The following is a 19,911-nucleotide window of genomic DNA, read 5'->3' as shown; positions in this document are numbered from 1 at the left end:
AACGAATTAAGTTCTTAACCCGAGGTACCACTGTAATTAGTGCTTTAGAAAACAAGCGTTTTCTGGGGTTGGGTGATATATCGTCCAAAACCGGTTTGAAGTCCATGATATCAGTTTCATAATTTTTGACCTGGCAGTATATTGCGAACCATGATGTGTGTGTGTGTGCACGCTATGCAAAAAATCACAATGCGGGGGGGGGGGGGGGAATGTGAAGCCAGCCAATGCCTCTACATAGCTCCACCCTTATTTCAAACATTGCGATATATCAGTATATCGCGATGTTTAGCTGGTGATATATCACGATGTTGAAAACCAGTTATTGCCCAGCCCAAATGCCTTCCTGCTGTACATTTCATTCATTCCCTGTGTAAAAGAGTGTGTTCCCCACACCCCACTTCCAAAAAGAGAATTATATTTGGTATGATGTGATTGTGCTGTAGACTGATCCAAAGTAGCTTCAGTTCAGCATAGCTACTTACTCTCTTTCTCTTTCTTTCTCAGGTCACCCGCGATTTTTCAACCAGTTGTTTTCAGGACTTGATCCCCATGCTTTGGCCGGACGGCTGATCACAGAGATGCTCAACACCAGCCAGTATGTGTTTGCACTTTTCTGATGAAACCATGGCATTAAAATAGGTTGCAATGGCTCTCTTGGGCTCAGTACGGATTATTGTTTTAAAAAGAGCTGAAAATGGTTAGATTGAGTCGATTAGGGCGTTGCTTCCTAGGGTCTACCCTCATATTTATTTTGTCCTCTGCGATCAAACAGGGTTTGCAGGTTCTTGAAATGCAGAACTCTTTACCAGAGGCAAAAGTGGTCTTAGTGTACATACAATCTTTTTCCCAAAGACCTTTCAACTCTGATATGTCTTTTATGTATATATTTCTATCCATATCCCTTTCTATATACAGTCGTACCTTGCATCCTGAACACCTTGCGAGTCGAACATTTTGGCTCCCAAACACCGCAAACCCGGAAGTGAGTGTTCTGGTTCGTGAACGTTCTTTGGAACCTGAACGTCTGACGTGGCTTCTGTAGCTTCCGATTGGCTGCAGGAGCTTCCTGCAGCCAGTCGGAAGCCACGTCTTGGTTTCCAAATGTTTTGGAAGTCAAACGGACTCCCGGAATAGATTCTGTTCAACTTCTGTATCTCTATCTAGTGCTTTTTGAGGGTTAAAAAAATTGAGGTGCCAGTGTTCATATATGACTAGAAGGGCCATGAGTATCTGCACAAAATGGCTGCCATGGGCAGCAAAAAAGAGGTTCGTGGTACTCTGTAGCGGTGAGTACCATCACAAAAGCCCCTCCCCAGTGTGGTGTAGTGGTTAAGAGTGGTGGACTCGTAATCTGGTGAACCGGGTTTGCGTCTCCACTCCTCCACATGCAGCTGCTGGGTGATCTTGGGCCAGTCACACTTCTTTGAAGTCTCTCAGCCTCACTCACCTCACAGAGTGTTTGCTGTGGGGGAGGAAGAGAATGGAGATTGTTAGCCGCTTTGAGACTCCTTAGGGTGGTGATGAAGCGGGATATCAAATCCAAACTCTTCTTCTTCTTCTTCTTCCCCCTTCACTAATTCCATCCTTGATCCTGGAAGGAAGTGAGCATAGCAGTTTTCTACGTGAGCCACCTCCTGTGATGCAGGCAAACTACATATTTCTGATAATGCAAACAGTGGCGTAGCGTGGGTTGTCAGCACCCGGGGCAAGGCAAGTACTTTGTGCCCCCCCCCCGCTGCACTGTCCCTCCCCCAGATAGTCCCTCGTTCTCTCTCTGCACCGCACCGCACACCTGGCACCCTCCCCTCCACAGTGGGCGGCGACCCGGCGACGCGGATCGGATTCTCACAGCCAGCACTGCAGTGAGAGAGAGTGAGTGAGCCAGGTAGGGGCAGAGAGCTGCGAGTGCGAGCGCCCCCCCCCCAGATGTTGCGCCCGGTGCGGCCGGCCCCCCCTGCACCCCCCACGCTACGCCACTGAATGCAAAGTTGTGGGGTAGAAACATGACACAGTTGTATTCACATATTCGCATCCATGGCAAGGAGCAACTATTAAGCCAGAGCAGCCCTAAGTAAGCCCTGAGGTGGTGATGTCACAGGACAGGACATCATACTTGCCCTCCCCCACCCCGCCAAGCTAAAGAGATAGATGTTGGCTGTCAGCACCCATGCAGTTCCTCACATCTGGTAGTTTGTTACATATATTCTGCACGCTGCATCACTTAAACGCCACACACTTCTCAGGGGGAATCAGTAGGACTTACAAGCAGGTATTGCACTGTTGGGCTCTGTTGTGGAGGCATGGCGTTTTCAGAGCACTCAAAATTCAGAGTTTTTGTATCCAGGGAAATAGAGTGCTTCCTCCATACCTCAGAGAGCATGTCTGTTCATAGTATGATTGTCTATCCCTGCGGAATGAGATTGTCAGAATAGTTCAGTGATAGAACTATGCCCAGGTCATTTTGTGAACCGTTTTACTTTCTTTTGTTATTTTTTTCCATTTTAACAATATTTTTTTCAGCGGCTGTGTGCGCCCTGCTAAGGGATGAAGGTCTCATCTATTAGTACAGTATAATTCCTTGGATTCCTGATAGGCCTGCCAGCGTCCCTCCAACCATTCGCCAACCACTCTTTACTTCCTAGGCACCTTTCCTAGGTGAAACTCCCCGATACTTACTTGTGACATACAATTGCAGGTATATGACTTGGACCAAAACATCATCTCGCCTTGTGTTCTAGGTACACATATGAGATTGCCCCTGTGTTTGTATTGATGGAGGAGGTGGTTCTGAAGAAGCTGCGGGAGCTGATTGGCTGGGAGGAAGGGGATGGGCTCTTTAGTCCTGGTGAGTGATATTCCTTTCTGCGTGTTCTAGGTCAAATCTGCAGCAGTACCTTTACAGAGGGCTGTATATTGTCCACCTGAAGCAGATTTAAGCCCACCTGGGCAATGGTCTGAAATGATGGGAATTGTAGTCAAATAACATCTCGAGGCCACCACGATGGCTATGGCTGCCTCTGGTCTGCAACTTGTTGCACCGAAAACAACTTGGAGTTTCGCTTTAGGAATCCCATACTAACCTTGATATTTGACATTATAATTGCCATTTATAAGTGAAAGCAGGCAATCTTCATGCTCTTTCTTCTCTGCTGCTTCTGACTTTGCATGGATTCTTAACTACTTGCATATTTTATTCTGGTTTTGCTAGTAATGGGGATGGCTAAGCAAGTGTTTCACCGCTTCCCTATCCACTGGAAATCTTCTTTCATTCCTCCTCTGGCTTCTGAGATTTTAGCAGCTATTGTCCATTTTTAACCTTCGCAGCCACCAAGGCTAGGAACTTGCTCCCTTGGTTTTTTTTTGTTGGTTTGTTTTAATGGAAGCTGAAATCTGCACCCGATGATACATTCTGAATCTTTGCTGTGTTCCTACAGAATTACGGCATACACATATACCTGGCTATGAGTGCATTAAATAGCATAGAAATAGAAATAAATAACCTTAGGCCATGATCTCTCTGGGCTCTTTTTTTGCAGGGGGCTCAATCTCCAACATGTATGCTATGAACGTGGCACGATACCACCGCTTCCCAGATTGCAAGCAGAAGGGTAACTGGGCAATACCGAAACTGGCAGTGTTCACTTCGCAGGAGGTATGTTATTCTTCTGAGTTGGTTGTTTGTTTGTTTGTCTGTCTGTTTGCTGCCTGATATTTGACTGTGCTGCAGCCTTTCCAGAGGCCACCCAAGTGGTCCTGAATGGGGTAACTGTGCCCCTGAAGGACCAGGTACGCAGCCTGGGAGTCATTTTGGACTCACAGCTGTCCATGGAGGCGCAAGTCAATTCTGTGTCCAGGGCAGCTGTTTACCAGCTCCATCTGGTACGCAGGCTGAGAACCTACCTGCCCGTAGATTTTCTTGCCAGAGTGGTGCATGCTCTTGTTATCTCCTGCTTGGACCACTGCAATGCGCTCTATGTGGGGCTATCTTTGAAGGTGACTCAGAAAGTGCAATTAATTCAGAATACGGCAGCTAGACTGGTGACTGGGAGTGGCTGCCAGGACCATATAACACCGGTCCTGAGAGACCTGCCTTGGCTCCCAGTATGTTTCCGGGCCCAATTCAAAGTGTTGGTGCTGACCTTTAATGCCCTAAACGGCCTTGGCCCAGTATACCTGAAGGAGCGTCTCCACCCCCATCATTCAGCCCAGACACTGAGGTCCAGCTCCGAGGGCCTTCTGGTGATTCCCTCACTGTGAGAAGTGAGGTTACAGGGAACCAAGCAGAGGGCCTTCTCAGTAGTGGCGCCAGTCCTTTGGAATGCCCTCCCATCAGATGTCAAAGAGATAAACAACTACTCTACTTTTAAAAGACATCTGAAGGCAGCCCTGTTTAGGGAAATTTTTAATACTTAATGTTCTATTGTGTTTTTAATATTCGATTGGGAGCCGCCCAGAGTGGCTGGGGAAACCCAGCCAGATGGGCGGGGTATAAATATATGAAGACGATGGTGATGATGATGATGATGGAACTCACAGACCACAGTTTCAAAAACCCAGCCTTAGTCCATAGTTAATGCCATTCCCATTTCCACTGTTTGTGTTTCTCCTTCTTGCATACTGGATCAAGCGAACTGTTGTTTGAGAAAGCTAGAGTCAAGCAATGTACAGTGGTGCCCCGCAATACGAATGCCTCGCAAGACGGAAAACCCACTAGACGAAAGGGTTTTCCGTTTTTCGATGCGCTTCGCAGGACGAATTTCCCTATGGGCTTGCTTCGCAAGACGAAAATATCTTGCGAGTCTTGAGATTTTTTTTCGCTCCCCACCCCCGTTTTCTAAGCCGCTAAACCGCTAATAGCCTTTTAGCAGCTAATCCGCTAATCCCTTAAGCCTTTAATAGCCGCTAATAGCCGCTAAACCGCTAATCCGCTAATAGGGTTGCTTCGCAAGACGAAAAAACCGCTAGACAAAGAGACTCACGGAACGGATTAATTTCGTCTTGCGAAGCACCACTGTATTGGAAGAAACCCTCGATGGTCTAGTCCAACCCCTGACAAATAGACATTCCGTTGTGGCAACCATAACCTAGGTTTAAGGTGCCATTTGATGCCTAGTTTATGTGTCTGAGTTTCTAGCACTGGTTATGGATGGCCAGCACTTCTCCAAATGTATACACAGCAAACTTTATGATGGCTTCTGTATTATCCCAGACATGACCAGTTCCAGCACTGGTGCATATGTGTGGGTATTGTGACTGTGGCTTCAGCCTTGCCCAGACCTCAGACCTGAGGTCTCCTTGGAGGTGGAGCAGGGGGAAGACTCCTCTACACGTTCTCAGCTGGAGGGCCTTTGCTACAGCTATGCCATCCTCAGGCTGTTATTTTACCCAGCCCTGCATCACCTATAAGTGAAGAAGCCAAGTTACTGATTAAGTCTGCCTAGCGGAAGGATTGAGAAATCCCAGTGTTAAGTTTGGATTAGTGAAGGATTAAACCAATATTCTAGTATAATATTATATTTCAATTCTGAGCTGCTTACGAGTGGTTTCGCTCTCCCCTGCTGCTTCCTCTTTACCATATACTTCTTTTGAATAAATTATTTAATTGGATTTCTGGGGCGGGCCAATATCTGCACGCACTCAAGGGCTGCTTAACCTCATAAGGGAAATCACTTCAAATGGACCCCAAATGATCAAATTGTATTAGACCAGGGGTCAGCAAACTTTTTCAGCAGGGGGCCGGTCCACTGTCCCTCAGAACTTGTGAGAGGCTGGACTATATTTTTTTGTGTGTGTGGGGGGGGGGGAATGAACGAATTCCTATGCCCCACAAATAACCCAGAGATGCATGTTAAATACAAGGAAACATTCTACTCATGTGAAAACACGCTGGTTCCCGGACCGTCCACGGGCCGAATTTAGAAGGCGATTGGGCCGGATCCTGCCCCTGGGCCTTAGTTTGCCTATCCATGTACAGTGGGTACCTCGGGTTAAGAACTTAATTCGTTCTTAACCTGAAACTATTCTTAACCTGAAGCACCACTTTAGCTAATGGGGCCTCTTGCTGCCGCTGCACGATTTCTGTTCTCATCCTGAAGCAAAGTTCTTAACCCGAGGTAATATTTCTGGGTTAGCAGAGTCTGTAACCTGAAGCGTATGTAACCTGAAGCGTATGTAACGCGAGGTACCACCGTATTAGACAGCTTCCAATAGAGGTATCAGTCCATGGTGGCTGATGCCCATTGGTGCTGCTAGGGCAGAAGCCAGAGGCCAACAGGAGGTGGCGCCAGAGAGCCGATGACATGCAGAGTCAACTAATTATAGGTTTGTCACCATCTCCCTCCCTGATAACTTCTATAAGGGCAAAACTGAGACTGCAGAGGTGGAAGCTGAGAGGCAGTGCCACCCATTGGGCTGGTTGTTAGAAGACCCACAGATGGGTGTTTGCTGAGAATAGGCTACGGTTGGTGGGCCAGTGTCTTATTAGCCCCAAATGGACCAGCCTCTGCTAGTATCCTAGGTCAAATCTGCGTCCAGGGCAGCTGTTTACCAGCTCCATCTGGTATGCAACCTGAGACCCTACCTGCCCGTAGACTGTCTCGCCAGAGTGGTGCGTGCTCTGGTTCTCTCCTGCTTGGACTACTGCAATGTGCTCTCTGGGGGGCTACCCGGAAACTACAACTAATCCAGAATGCGCCAGCTAGACTGGTGACTGGGAGCGGCCGCCGGGACCACATAACACCAGTCTTGAAAGACCTACATTGGCTCCCAGTACGTTTCTGAGCACAATTCAAAGTGTTGGTGTTGACCTTTAAAGCCCTAAACTGCCTCGGTCCAGTATATCTTAAGGAGCGTCTCCACCCCCATCGTTCTGCCCGGACACTGAGGTCGAGCACCGAGGGCCTTCTGGTGGTTCCTTCACTGCGAGAAGCCAGGGAACCAGGCAGAGGGCCTTCTTGGTAGTGGCACCCACCCTGTGGAACGCCCTCCCACCAGATGTCAAAGACTTTTAGAAGACATCTGAAGGCAGCCCTGTTTAGGGAAGCTTTTAATGTTTGATGTATTACAGTATTTTAATATTTTTTGGGAAGCCGCCCAGACTGGCTGGGGAAGCCCGGCCAGATGGGCGGGGTATAAATTATTATTATTGTTGTTGTTGTTGTTGTTGTTGTTGTTGTTGTTGTTGTTGTTACTATCATCATCCTCTAATTCCCTCTTTTTCTGGCTTCTCTTCCAGTGCCATTACTCCATCCAGAAGGGAGCGGCTTTCCTGGGAATTGGCACAGACAACATCTACCTTGTTGCTGTTGATGAAAAGTGAGAGCTTCCATCGGAAACCCTTGTGAGACTTGACCCGGCCCAGGTCTCCTGGCACTGCCAGTGGACCATCTAATAAAATAATTTGCCCTGAGACATGATACCTACCTACCAAATGCACCTTTAACAGATGCCTCCCCTGGGAAATACCCAAGGACAGAGACACCATTGCTTATCTCTGTTTTTCTTTTTCCTTTTGTTTCCAGATTCCCTCCCCCTTCCCCAATACTTAATGGAAAATTACCGTATTTTTTGCTCTATAAGACTCACTTTTCCCCTCCTAAAAAGTAAGGGGAAATGTGTGTGCGGCTTATGGAGCGAATGCAGGCTGCGCAGCTATCCCAGAAGCAAGAACAGCAAGAAGGATTGCTGCTTTCGCTGCGCAGCGATCCCTCTTGCTGTTCTGGCTTCTGAGATTCAGAATATTTTTTTTCTTGTTTTCCTCCTCCAAAAACTAGGTGCGCCTTGTGGTCTGGTGCGTCTTATAGAGCAAAAAATAAGCCCATAGACAGGTACACAGTGATTTCGCAGCTAACATAGGAGCTGATAATGAAAGCCAGTGTGGTGTAGTGGTTAAGAGCAGTAGTCACGTAATCTGGGGAACCGGGTTCGCGTCTCTGCTCTTCCACATGCAGCTGCTGGGTGACCTTGGGCCAGTCACACTTCTTTCAAGTCTCTCAGCCCCACTCACCTCACAGAGTGTTTGTTGTGGGGGAGGAAGGGAAAGGAGATTTTGAGCCGCTTTGAGACTCCTGAAGGGGAGTGAAAGGCGGGATATCAAATCCAAACTCTTCTTCTTCTTCTAATGGAGGATAGAATTTAGCACCCTGAAAACCAAAGATTTATTTTTATTTCTCTTCTAGTCCTCAAGACGGAAAAGATGTTTCCCTCAAATTCTTTCCAATGACAAAAAGTTCCGAAAAGGTTAAGGTAGTTGCATTAACACTAGAGTTGTGTCAAGAAGGCTTTAGGCCAGTGTGTCACTTTGCACTTTGCCTTTGAAAGTTGGCAGAGATTTAAAACAGGCCTCCCAAGAGGTTGAATGGATCATCCTTTAGTGGTTGATCTGCACAAGCTAACGTGGAACAGGTATATGTGGATTTTGCCATTTCGGATTGCAGGTAGGGGATCTTTTTCTCGGTGCTTCCCCTTAGGAAAAATATCTTCCCGGACGTGGAAAAGCAATGCTTCATAGAGAGGGCTCGCCTAGAACTCCTTCGCCCAAAGGCACTAGTTGACTTTTTTTTTTCTTTCTCAAAAATTTTATTAGTTTTCACAATATTATAAACAATCAAACAAACAAAAATCATAGCCTTATTGAAAATTACAGTTATTAACTTTGTTAAGTGACTTCCTCGCTTCCCCTTGATTGAATTTCATTGCATGTCCTTTTAACGGTTTTCCAAATCCCAATTTTTATGAAATTTAACTTAAACATCAACATCCTTAGATCTTCACCTTATGGAATTAAACATATTAATTCATCACTTAACATAAATAAAATCCTGAGCCCATTAAGTATCTGCAAGCTGTTTTCAGTTAGTTTAACATAGCAAATTTAACTAAATAATCATTAAATTTATTCCACTCTTCCTGATACTCCTCCTCCTTCTGGTCGCGGACTCTTCCAGTTAGGTCGGCCAGCTCCGAAAAATCCATCATCTTCATCTGCCATTCTTCTATTGTTGGTAATTCTTGGGTTTTCCACTTTTTAGCTAACAAAATACGAGCAGCAGTTGTGGCATACAAAAATAATTTAACATCTTTCTTGGGCACAAAGGCACTAGTTTTCTGTGTGCACAGGGACTTTTGAAACAGGGAGTCGTTTGACCAGGAGATTCTATACCTGCTGCAGCCTGTAATAGCACATTCCGGGGCAAACATGCACCACACGATTCTGCTCCTTGCATAGGTTGGTTCTAGAGGTAGATTGTCTTAAGGCTCACTTCTGCCACTGCTTTCTTTCTCCTTCAGGGGAAAAATGATCCCTGCTGATCTGGAGAAAAAGATCAACCAGGCCAAATCTGAGGTAGGTTTCCTCTGGACGGTGAAGAGGGCAGAACTAAGAGCACAGGATATTTTCCTTCATAATGCTCCACTCTTTTTCTGAGGACTTGCCTACTTAACACCTGAAGGAGCTTCTCTACCCCCATCGTTTAGCCCAGGCACGGAGGTCCAGTTCCAAGGGCCTTTTGGTGGTTCCCTCACTGCAAGAAGTGAGATTACAGTGCCTTCTCGGTAGTGGCGCCCGCCCTGTGGAGCGCCCTCCCGTCAGATGTATAGGAAATAAACAACTCTCTGACTTTTAGAAGACATCTGAAGGCAGCCCTGTTTAGGGAAGCTTTTAATGACTGATGTTTTATCGTGTTTTTAATATTCTGTTGGGAGCCGCCCAGAGTGGCTGGGGAAACCTAGCCAGATGGGCGGGGTATAAATGATAAATTGTTGTTGTTGTTAAAAGCGGTGTCTAACCTGTTACCAAACATGATCAGAGAGAGACATAGAGTGGGGGAGGGGATGTGTGTTGTTGGGAGACAACATCTTTGTAATGTTCACAGAAAATCAGCTCTAGCCAACCCAGACTGCTCTGGCTGGGGCTGATGGGAGTTGTAGTCCAAAACCTCCGGAGGGCACCAGATTGGCAAAACCTGCGCCAGTCTGCCAATGCCTGCTCCTGATGTTCTTCTTTTCCAGAGGGCATTCCCCTTCTTTGTCAATGCCACCTGTGGCACCACCGTCCTGGGAGCCTTCGACCCCGTGGCTGAGATTGCGGAAGTGTGCGCAAGGCACAAGGTCTGGCTTCACGTTGATGTAAGTGCGGCACGCTGAGGGATTGGTGCCCTACAGATCCTCGGGGATGGCAGGAGGTGCCTGTTATAAGTGTGTGTGAGAGAGAGAAAATGGGGAGGGGTGTGTGTGTTCTGTGTCTTTTAAACCCTGAATGCCACCCAGACCAAGGATAGAAGATGGTCCTTAGAGACAGGTGGTCCACTTCTGACATACAGTGGTACCCGCAAGACAAATGCCTCGGAAGACGAAAAACCCGCTAGATGAAAGGGTTTTTTGTTTTCTGAGGTGCTTCGCAAGACGGATTTTTTTAAGGGCTTGCTTCGCTAGACGAAACAGCCTTGCCTCTCCTGTCATGGCGACGGTCGCACGCTCGCTTCCCCGCTCCTCCGGCTCCCTCCCACCTTCCGGCCGACCTTCCGGCTGCCTCGCGCCGCTGCCCACCGCCCTTGCGCGCTCCCCTCAGGAGCTGTTGCTGCCAGCAGCCAGCACTGCAGCCGGAGTCGCGCTCCTGAGCCCCGCCGCACTCCAGCAGCCGTGTCGCGCAGTGTCCTCAAGGCGCGGGTGAGTCCAAGGACCGGCTGCGGCAGCTGCCCTGCTTCTCCCCACCCCTCCCCGCCGTGGTGCTTCGCAAGACAAAAAAACTCGCTCTACGAAAAAACTCGCGGAACGAATTAATTTCGTCTTGCGAGGCACCACTGTATTGGCAGGTGAGGTGGCTTTCCTATCACAGTCCCTCCCCAAAACCTCTCGTGAAGTAGCTTTCAGGGAGTCGACAGGAGCTGCAGCCGAAAGGTAAAAGCAGCTGTTTCTTCCTGCACGCACAGAGCGACCTTTGTGTACATACACAGGTCTCTTTGGATCTTGACCAGTGATTCATGTCCACAGAATTGCTTTCTGGTGTTATGTGCAAAAAGTCATGTCACGATCATTTGCCCCATGAAATTTTATTTTTTTGGTCTTAGGATGATCACACAATCCTGCTCCTTTCAGGATGTAGTTGCAAGATTTGCCCCATGCAGAGGTGCAACAGCTAACCTCCTAGGATGAATTGTTCTTTCGTGTCTCTGCATTAGAAGCGATTGCGTGCTGCAGATGCAGGGACGCAACCTGCCCCTATTGAGGACAGACCAGAGCAGTGAATCAGTCATGCATAGATGTAGCAGACAACCTGCTTTGTAGGGTGATTAAAGGTAAAGGTAAAGGTACCCCTGCCCGTACGGGCCAGTCTTGACAGACTCTAGGGTTGTGCGCCCATCTCACTCAAAGAGGCCGGGGGCCAGCGCTGTCCGAAGACACTTCCGGGTCACGTGGCCAGCATGACATCGCTGCTCTGGCGAGCCAGAGCCGCACACGGAAACGCCGTTTACCTTCCCGCTAGTAAGCGGTCCCTATTTCTCTACTTGCACCCAGGGGTGCTTTCGAACTGCTAGATTGGCAGGCGCTGGGACCGAACAGCAGGAGCGCACCCCGCCGCGGGGATTCGAACCGCCGACCTTTCGATCGGCAAGCCCTAGGCACTGAGGCTTTAACCTACAGCGCCACCCGCGTCCCTTGTAGGGTGATTACTATTTAATTATTATCCAAGAGGTAGTAGGGTGGAAGAGGGACAAAAAAATCAAGGCAGTGGGGAAAAGACCGGGAAGAAGGGTTGGATGTATTCTTCGTTTCTGTGATCATTCCAAGTAAGTCCAGCTTTTGGGTTTGGGGGCAGAATTCAGTGTCTTGAGATGCTTTCATCTGAAGCTTGTGATTGTCCTCAAGTTTCTAGCCCTTATAGACAGGCCCTTAAAGGTAAAGGTAAAGGGACCCCTGACCGTTAGGTCCAGTCGCAAAGGACTCTGGGGTTGCGGTGCTCATCTCGCTTTACTGGCCCAGGGAGCCGGCGTACAGCTTCCGGGTCATGTGGCCAGCATGACTAAGCTGCTTCTGGCGAACCAGAACAGCACACGGAAACACCGTTTACCTTCCTGCTGGGGCGGTACCTATTTATCTACTTGCACTTTGTGCTTTCGAACTGCTAGGTTGGCAGGAGCAGGGACCGAGCAACGGGAGCTCACCCCGTCGCGGGGATTTGAACCGCCGACCTTCTGATCAGCAAGCCCTAGGCTCTGTGGTTTAACCCACAGCGCCACCTGCGTCCCCTAGATGGGCCCTTAGAAATGGGTTAACTGTTGGTGGCATAGAGGCAGTTGTGGGCCTGTCCCATAACCAGCTCTCATGTTCAGTAGATATGCCACGATGAAACATATCAAATGCATAAATGGGTGTGAGACTCCCATTCCATCACTGGTCAGCTATCCCTGGAATTATGCTCTTCAGGTATTTTCAGATTGGGATTTCTGACCAGACGAGCACCTCGTTGACACACTTTGCCCGGATGGGTTCTTAATGACTGATACGCCTCTGTCACTCTCTTGTAGGCTGCATGGGGTGGCAGTGCCCTCCTCTCGCAGAGGCACCGGCACCTTCTGAATGGAGTCGAGAGGTAGGCAATATTTACTCTTGAGTGGGCTTTGAGCTGTATACCAATGGACCGGTGATGCAAGGGCTGGAATGTTGCGTCCCAAAAGCAAGGAAGGATTGAACTCTGATTAATAAAATACACACGAGGTTTGACCAGCAAGACTCTGGGAAGAAGTGCCAAGAATAATCTGTCCACCCCTTGGCCCAGGTCGTTTTATTCACAAAAGAACTTTTTACACAGTGTTCGTAAGAATCAATCAGATTTTCTCTGAGCATTTCAAAAAAACCCACGTGGGACAAACTTAAAGTTAAAACTACAAAGAGCTAATTTGAACATGCATACATTCTGGGGTAAATAAAACAGGACTAAAGGAGGAATGCATTCAGCAACCCCGGAGGCCATAAACAAGAAGTGAACATGAGAGAAATGCTGGCAAGGAAAGATTAGGCATCTTTATCACCTCCATGTGAAACTCTGTTTCCTGGCCCTAAGATCTACCTAAAGATTAACAAACACTACATCAAAGTACTGTATTTTTCGCCACATAGGGCGCACCGGCCCATAAGGCGCACCTAGGTTTTTTTTTGGGGGGGGGATAAAGAAAAAAAATATATCCCCCCCCCCCCAAGGCTTCTGGCTTCTGACATTCAGAATATTTTTTTTCTTGTTTTCCTCCTCCAAAAACTGGGTGCATCTTGTGGTCTGGTGCATCTTATACAGCGAAAAATACGGTATATAAAGCAGACATTCTGGGGGAACTTCCATTCCTCCTCACCACTATGAGCTGAATAAAGAGCATGAAATCCACTCTCGACTCCAAGTATATTTCATTCATAATATTACTGTCAAGTCCGGGGCATCATTTTGCAACAGGCTGCTGCTGGGATCCAATTCCAGGATGGGTCAAAGGAGTAACAAGGCAGGCTGGAAGTCAGGCACTAGATCAGGCAAACATGCATTGGGCAGGGAGGTAAAGGTAAAGGTACCCCTGCCCATACGGGCCAGTCTTGACAGACTCTAGGGTTGTGCGCCCATCTCACTCAAAGAGGCCGAGGGCCAGCGCTGTCCGGAGACACTTCCGGGTCACGTGGCCAGCGTAACAAAGCCGCATCTGGCAAGCCAGCACAGCACACGGAAACGCCGTTTACCTTCCCGCCAGTAAGCGGTCCCTATTTATCTACTTGCACCCGGAGGTGCTTTCGAACTGCTAGGTTGGCAGGCGCTGAGACCGAGCAACGGGAGCGCACCCCGCCGCGGGGATTCGAACCGCCGACCTTTTAATCGGCAAGCCCTAGGCGCTGAGGCTTTTACCCACAGCGCCATTCAGTCACAGATGGCCTGGAGGTCAGATATGGGGCTGGTCTCATTGAAAGAGGCTTGGTACAGCCTGGCGTGGTTTCTAACGGTTACGAAAACATTAGCATACGCAAAGCTGTTGAGTTGGGGACAGACCAAGAAAGGCATATGTTTTAAAGATTTAGCACAGTTTTATTTTTAAATTTAAATGAGGCCATTAACATCCAGACTCTGCTGGCAAGATAAGCCAGCATTTGGAATGCTTGATATCTGAACAGTGAACGATGGTGATGAAGGATGAAACTTGGGCTCCTTAACTCCCTGCAGAAATCTGCAAATGAACAAAACAAAACAAAAGTACCGTATTTTTCGCTCTATAACACGCACCCGACCATAACACGCGCGTAGTTTTTAGAGGAGGAAAACAAGAAAAAAAATATTCTAAACGAAACAGTGGATGTATGATTTTTGTGGTTCATGCTTTGGCCACAGACATGTGATCTGACAGTGAGTTTGGAGTAGCCCAATGCAAAAATCCTGAGGATCCATACTTTGTAACCACGTTTTTGCACCACTGCGGCCCCAGGCAACAGTGGGTGCGTGATTTTTTTGGTGGAAGATGTAGCCATGGACATGCTATGTGATCTGATGGTGAATTTGGGGTGACCCAGTGCAAAAATCCTGAGGATCCATGTGGATCCATGCTTTGTAACCACGTTTTAAGTGGGGAGGGAAGGAAAAGCACTCAAGGGAAAAGGAGCACGCGTGGGGTATGTGGAGAAGGATGCTGCTAATAATGCAGAAGAGGGGTTTAAGGGGAGAAGGAACACGTGTGGGGTGTGTGGAGAAGGATGCTGCTAATAATGCAGAAGAGGGCTTTAAGGGGAGAAGGAACACGCGTGGGGTGTGTGGAGAAGGATGCTGCTAATAATGCAGAAGAGGGGTTTAAGGGGAGATAGAGCACGCGTGGGATGTGTGGAGAAGGATGCTGCTAATAATGCAGAAGAGGGGTTTAAGGGGAGAAGGAGCACGCATGGGGTGTGTGGAGAAGGATGCTGCTAATAATGCAGAAGGCTCCTCTCCTCTCCCACTTTGCTCCTTTAAAGCAAGCAGGTTCTGCTTTTCTCCCTCCTCCCCGCTCATCCCCGGCTTAGCGAGCTGAAAAACTTTGCTGCTATGTAGCAAGCTGAGTGGGGAGGAGAGAGGGACAGAGAGCCTGCTTGCTTTAAAGGAACCAACCGGACAGCAGCCACTTACACTCGTGTAAGCGGCTCCTCTCCTCTCCCGCTTTGCTCCTTTAAAGAAGCAGGCTCTCTGTCCCTCTCTCCTCCCCACTCAGTGGCTCTTCTCCTGCTTTGCTGTTTCAAAGCGAGCCACGGAGGAGGGAAGGAAGGGGAACCATGGATCCTCTGCTCACGACTGCAGCAGATCCCCCCTGCCACCCATAGGCATTCGCTCCATAACACACACAGACGTTTCCCCTTACTTTCTAGGAGGAAAAAAGTGAGTGTTATGGTGCAAAAAATACGTTAGCTTTAATTTATGACAACAGCATATAGTTTCCCTAACAGAGTGGTTGTCAATTGTTCTCTCCCCTCCCCCTGTTACAGATAGGTGCCAGACACTTAGGGTGAGCGAATGTTTGTTGCTGTTGAGCACGACAAGTTGGTTTTGATGGAAAGTTTTTATGCATCTACATTCGCTTGTGAATTCAACTGACCATCTTCATGCTATGGGCTCAGATGGCAGTGCCCACACCAGTTCTGCAGCACAGAGGGCACTCTTAGCTGGCAGAGTCTTGTCTGGGAGACCAGAGTGCTGGTGGCACCACTCCTGCGTGAAGACCTCCACCAGCGCCTTACGGTTACAGTGGATGTCAACAGCCACATACAGTATATGTATTGATCATTCCAAACAACTGTGAATGCCTAAAGAGCCATCGGTGAATGTTGATACTGTTAGCATTTGCCTGAGTCTGTCGAAACAATGGCGGAATAAGTAAAATATATATTTGGGGCATTCTCAAAATTCACCCAGGGCTGTAAGCCCTGACATGTGAAGGTCAAACCGACAGACGTTTCCTTCTGGAAAAGCCTTGTTTACGTTGCAATATTGCATTTTCTTCTCCCCCAGTTCGCTCCCCCTTCCCACAACATCGCTTTGCATTTTCTTGCATCTTAGAATAGGATACGTTCCGTGTCAAAACAAGCCGTGATAGCGTTGTTCTTCTGTTTCCCTACACAGGGCAGATTCTGTGGCTTGGAATCCCCACAAAATGCTTATGACTGGGCTGCAGTGTTCTGCCTTCCTGCTGCGAGACAGCTCCGTAGGTATTTGGGCTGGGGATGATTCAGCTTAAGGAACTGGCCTAATGTCATGTGAGTGGCAAGGAAGGGGGGAGAAATGAAGAAAAGAGACGGCAGTGTCCTAACCACTTTTTGTTGGAATGTTGAAGGTGGCAGGAGAGGATATATTGTTTATTAATATCTTTCCTAACTTGTGCTAGCAAGTTCCTTTACTTAGCAGAGTGCATTCCCCCTTTACACAGCAGAAAACTGGTTGCAAATTTGTGTGAGTTTCATAACAACAACAACAACAACAACAACAACAACAACAACAACAACAACTTATTATTTATACCCTGCCCATCTGGCTGGGTTTCCCCAGCCACTCTGGGCGGTTCCAAACAAAATATTAAAATACAGTAGTCTATTAAACGTCAAAAGCTTCCCTAAACAGGTCTGCCTTCAGATGTCTTCTAAAAGTCTGGTAGTTGTTTTTCTCTTTGACATCTGGTGGGAGGGCGTTCCACAGGGAGGGCGCCACTACCGAGAAGGCCCTGTGCCTGGTTCCCTGTAACTTGGCTTCTCGCAGTAAGGGAACCTCCAGAAGGCCCTCGGCGCTGGACCTCAGTGTCCGGGCAGAACAATGGGGGTGGAGACGATATACTGAACCGAGGCCATTTAGGGCTTTAAAGGTCAGCACCAACACTTTGAATTGTGCTCGGAAACGTACTTGGAGCCAATGTAGGTCTTTCAAGACAGGTGTTATATGGTCTCGGCAGCTGCTCCCAGTCACCAGTCTAGCTGCCGCATTCTGGATTAGTTGTAGTTTCCGGGTCACCTTCAAAGGTAGCCCCACGTAGAGCACATTGCAGTAGTCCAAGCGAGAGATAACTAGAGCATGCACCACTCTGGCAAGACAGTCTGCAGGCAAAAAGCAATTCAATCTGTTCTAATATTTCCTGGTAAGACCCCTTGAATCCCTCCTAAAAGAATAAAGACACCACAGTCTTATTCATAAGCAATAAAAAGAAAGTTGACTCACGATCAGGCAGAGCACAGTGTGATCCCTGAAGGCAGGCTTTAGGCTTAAAGTTACAAACATATACAAAAAGGTTTACCCCATAAGGGAGATGACCTGGGGGACTGCTTGCCTGGCAGTCAGCAGTTTAGTCCAGGAAGTTCGCAGGACGAAAGGAAGATGGAGGAAGAGAGGGAGTGGCAGCATGCCTTGTCCTTTTACCTGGTCTGGAAAGGTTACACCCACCCACTAGTCACATGCAAGGAAGGATGCTCCAGCCAGGTGTAACAGGAAGTTCCACTGGCTGGACCAACATCCCCTTGCATGTCCACTCTAGGAAAACAAAGAATGCTGTATTTGACTGCTCCCAGTGGATTGCATGCCACACTTTGGTCTGTGTCCCCCCCATACCACTCGTTTTGGCCCCCCACTCACAACCAGCTTGAGAACTTGACCCCTGAGGAAATGTGGCCTTGTCCACCCAAAAGTCAAGGTGAGGTCTCTGTGTGTGTGTACGCTGTGCCAAAGATATATACAGATTTGCATATATTTGCTTATTGGTTGTGCAGAATTTATTGTGTTTCTGCTAGCTATCGCAAGGGGGGAGCTATGCAGAAGAATCCCAAAGCCCCCGCCCTCTGAGTAAGGCAAACAGTCCCCAGCTGCCCCCTGACTCTGAAACAACCATTTGCAATCATAAGGGATAGACACTTAAAAAATAAATTGGAGCTTAGATTCAGACAGATTTTTTTTATGGGGCGGGGAGTGGAATCCTTGACTACACATGGCCCTAGTCCTACCCGTCTCGGTGAGGTCTCATTGGCCCGGGCAGGGTGGATGTTTGTCTCTCAGATTTCCAAGGTCCCACTTCCACCTCAAGACCAGGACTTCTCAAAGAGAATTAATTGATGTCTGTTTTTATGCATATTGTGTTGTTTTTATGATGTTAGCCACTCTGAGCCCGGCCTCGGCTCGGGATGGCGGGATACAAATAAAAATTTATTATTATTATTAAGAGTAGCCCAGCTCATAAGCAATGAGGTGGTCCTTGAGATTGCAGTGGAGACACTTCCCTTTGTGTCCTGCCCACTTTTTTTAAAAAAATAATATTTATTAGAAGTTTTATAGTTACAGAAAGAAAGTATGAGAGAAAGAAAAAAAAACAATAAATTTTTTTTTAACAAACAATACATCAAAAATAGAAAGAAAAACAGTACATCAAAGCAACAAGAAAAAACAAAAACATTTCAAAACACATCCAATTTCCATATCTTTATCTTTCATTTACTTGTTTCCTCGACTTCCTCACACCTCCCTTTTTTGTATTCTAGTTCAAATTAGCTAATTCAGCAAATCCTTTCCCTCTTTCTCAATTTTTGTTCTATAATTTATCTTAACACAATCTAACTTTAAATTTTCCACTTTAGCCCATTAACAATCAGTTTTTGCTTAATTCTTTATAACATTTCTGCTTAAACCATATAACTTCATTCCAGTCTTCTTCTAACATTCATTAATTTTGCAATATTTCTGTAAATATACTTTACTTTTTTTCCAATCTTCTTCCATCGACTCTTCTCCCTGGTCTCGGATTGTGCTCGTCATTTCCGCCATTTCCATGTAGTCTGTGTCCTGCCCGCTTTTGAACTGCACCTACCTGGGATGTGGAGAAACAGCTGTCTCCATCAACCAGCTTTCCCCAATCCGGTGGCCTCCAGGTGTTTTGGACTACGATTCCCATCATCCACATGATACTGGCTAGGGCTGATGGGAACTGTACTCCAAAACATGATGCTGACTGTGGATGATGGGATTTGGAGTCCAAAACCTTTGGAGTGCCCAAGGTTGTGGAAGTGTGTCCTGTATTGTGGTTGTTGTTGTTTTTCCCTGTGGAAGCCTGGTCTTGCTCCAGTTCTAAAGTCCCAAAAGTTATTGAGTCTCCTGATCTTTTTTTTTTTTTTAATTTCGTGGTTTTATCCTGTGTATTTCTTAACTGTGGTTGAAAGCCACGCTAACTATTGATTGATTGATTGATTGATTGATTGATTAAATATCAATCCCGCCCTTCATCCGAAGATTACAGGGCAGTTTACAATATAGAAACACAAATGACATAGCATAATAACGAACAAAAACAATTTAAAAGACCACTAGACTATTTAAGTACCCAAGGGCCTGAGAGAAGAGGAATGTTTTTGACTAGCAGCTAAAGATATGTAATGAAGGCACCAAGCAAGCCTCCCTGGGGAGAGCATTCCACAAGCAGGGTGCCAGCACGGAAAAGTCCCCGCTCTCGTGTTGATGCCTTCTGGGCCTCTCATGGAAGAGACATGCGAAGAAGGGGTTCTAGAGAATGATCAAAAGCCATTTTAATGGACCAGGCAGGGGAAGGCAGGAATGCATTACAATAGAACGTAGGAACATGCTTTTTTAAAATTCTGTTTTGGCTTCTCCTCCCTGGCAGGGCCTGCTGCAGAGATGCCACTGCGCTGAAGCCACTTACCTATTCCAGACGGACAAGTTCTACAACAGGACTTACGACAGGGGGGACCAGACCATCCAGTGTGGCCGCAAAGTTGACTGCTTCAAGCTGTGGCTGATGTGGAAGGCCAATGGCACCAGGGGGTTAGAGCAGAGAGTCGACAGAGCCTTTGCCATGACCAGGTGCGCCTTGCGGGGTAAGGGTGGGATCGGGGTGGGTGGTCTCCCTTTCAATTTGTCCTTTCTCAAAGCCAAGGGAATCG

General features: G+C 47.5%; 1 protein-coding gene across 5 annotated transcripts in view; it reads left to right on the top strand.

Moving 5' to 3' along the window:
• The window catches only part of CSAD (cysteine sulfinic acid decarboxylase), a 742,174-nt gene that overhangs the window by 719,241 nt on the left and 3,022 nt on the right, over positions 1 to 19,911 (top strand). For all 5 annotated transcript variants that reach the window (XM_083427685.1, XM_083427687.1, XM_083427686.1 and 2 more), the window contains 9 exons: positions 505 to 595; positions 2,739 to 2,845; positions 3,537 to 3,652; positions 7,235 to 7,314; positions 9,289 to 9,343; positions 10,009 to 10,125; positions 12,525 to 12,589; positions 16,109 to 16,190; positions 19,632 to 19,831. In XM_083427685.1, coding sequence (XP_083283811.1) covers positions 505 to 595; positions 2,739 to 2,845; positions 3,537 to 3,652; positions 7,235 to 7,314; positions 9,289 to 9,343; positions 10,009 to 10,125; positions 12,525 to 12,589; positions 16,109 to 16,190; positions 19,632 to 19,831 — 913 coding nt within the window. The remainder of the gene's footprint in view (positions 1 to 504; positions 596 to 2,738; positions 2,846 to 3,536; positions 3,653 to 7,234; positions 7,315 to 9,288; positions 9,344 to 10,008; positions 10,126 to 12,524; positions 12,590 to 16,108; positions 16,191 to 19,631; positions 19,832 to 19,911) is intronic.

The sequence above is a fragment of the Podarcis tiliguerta genome (assembly GCF_965153285.1).
Source record: "Podarcis tiliguerta genome assembly, chromosome: 2".
Taxonomy (NCBI): domain Eukaryota; kingdom Metazoa; phylum Chordata; class Lepidosauria; order Squamata; family Lacertidae; genus Podarcis; species Podarcis tiliguerta.
The sequence above is the reverse complement of the archived record's forward strand: the minus strand, read 5'-3'. Positions and strand labels throughout refer to the sequence as shown.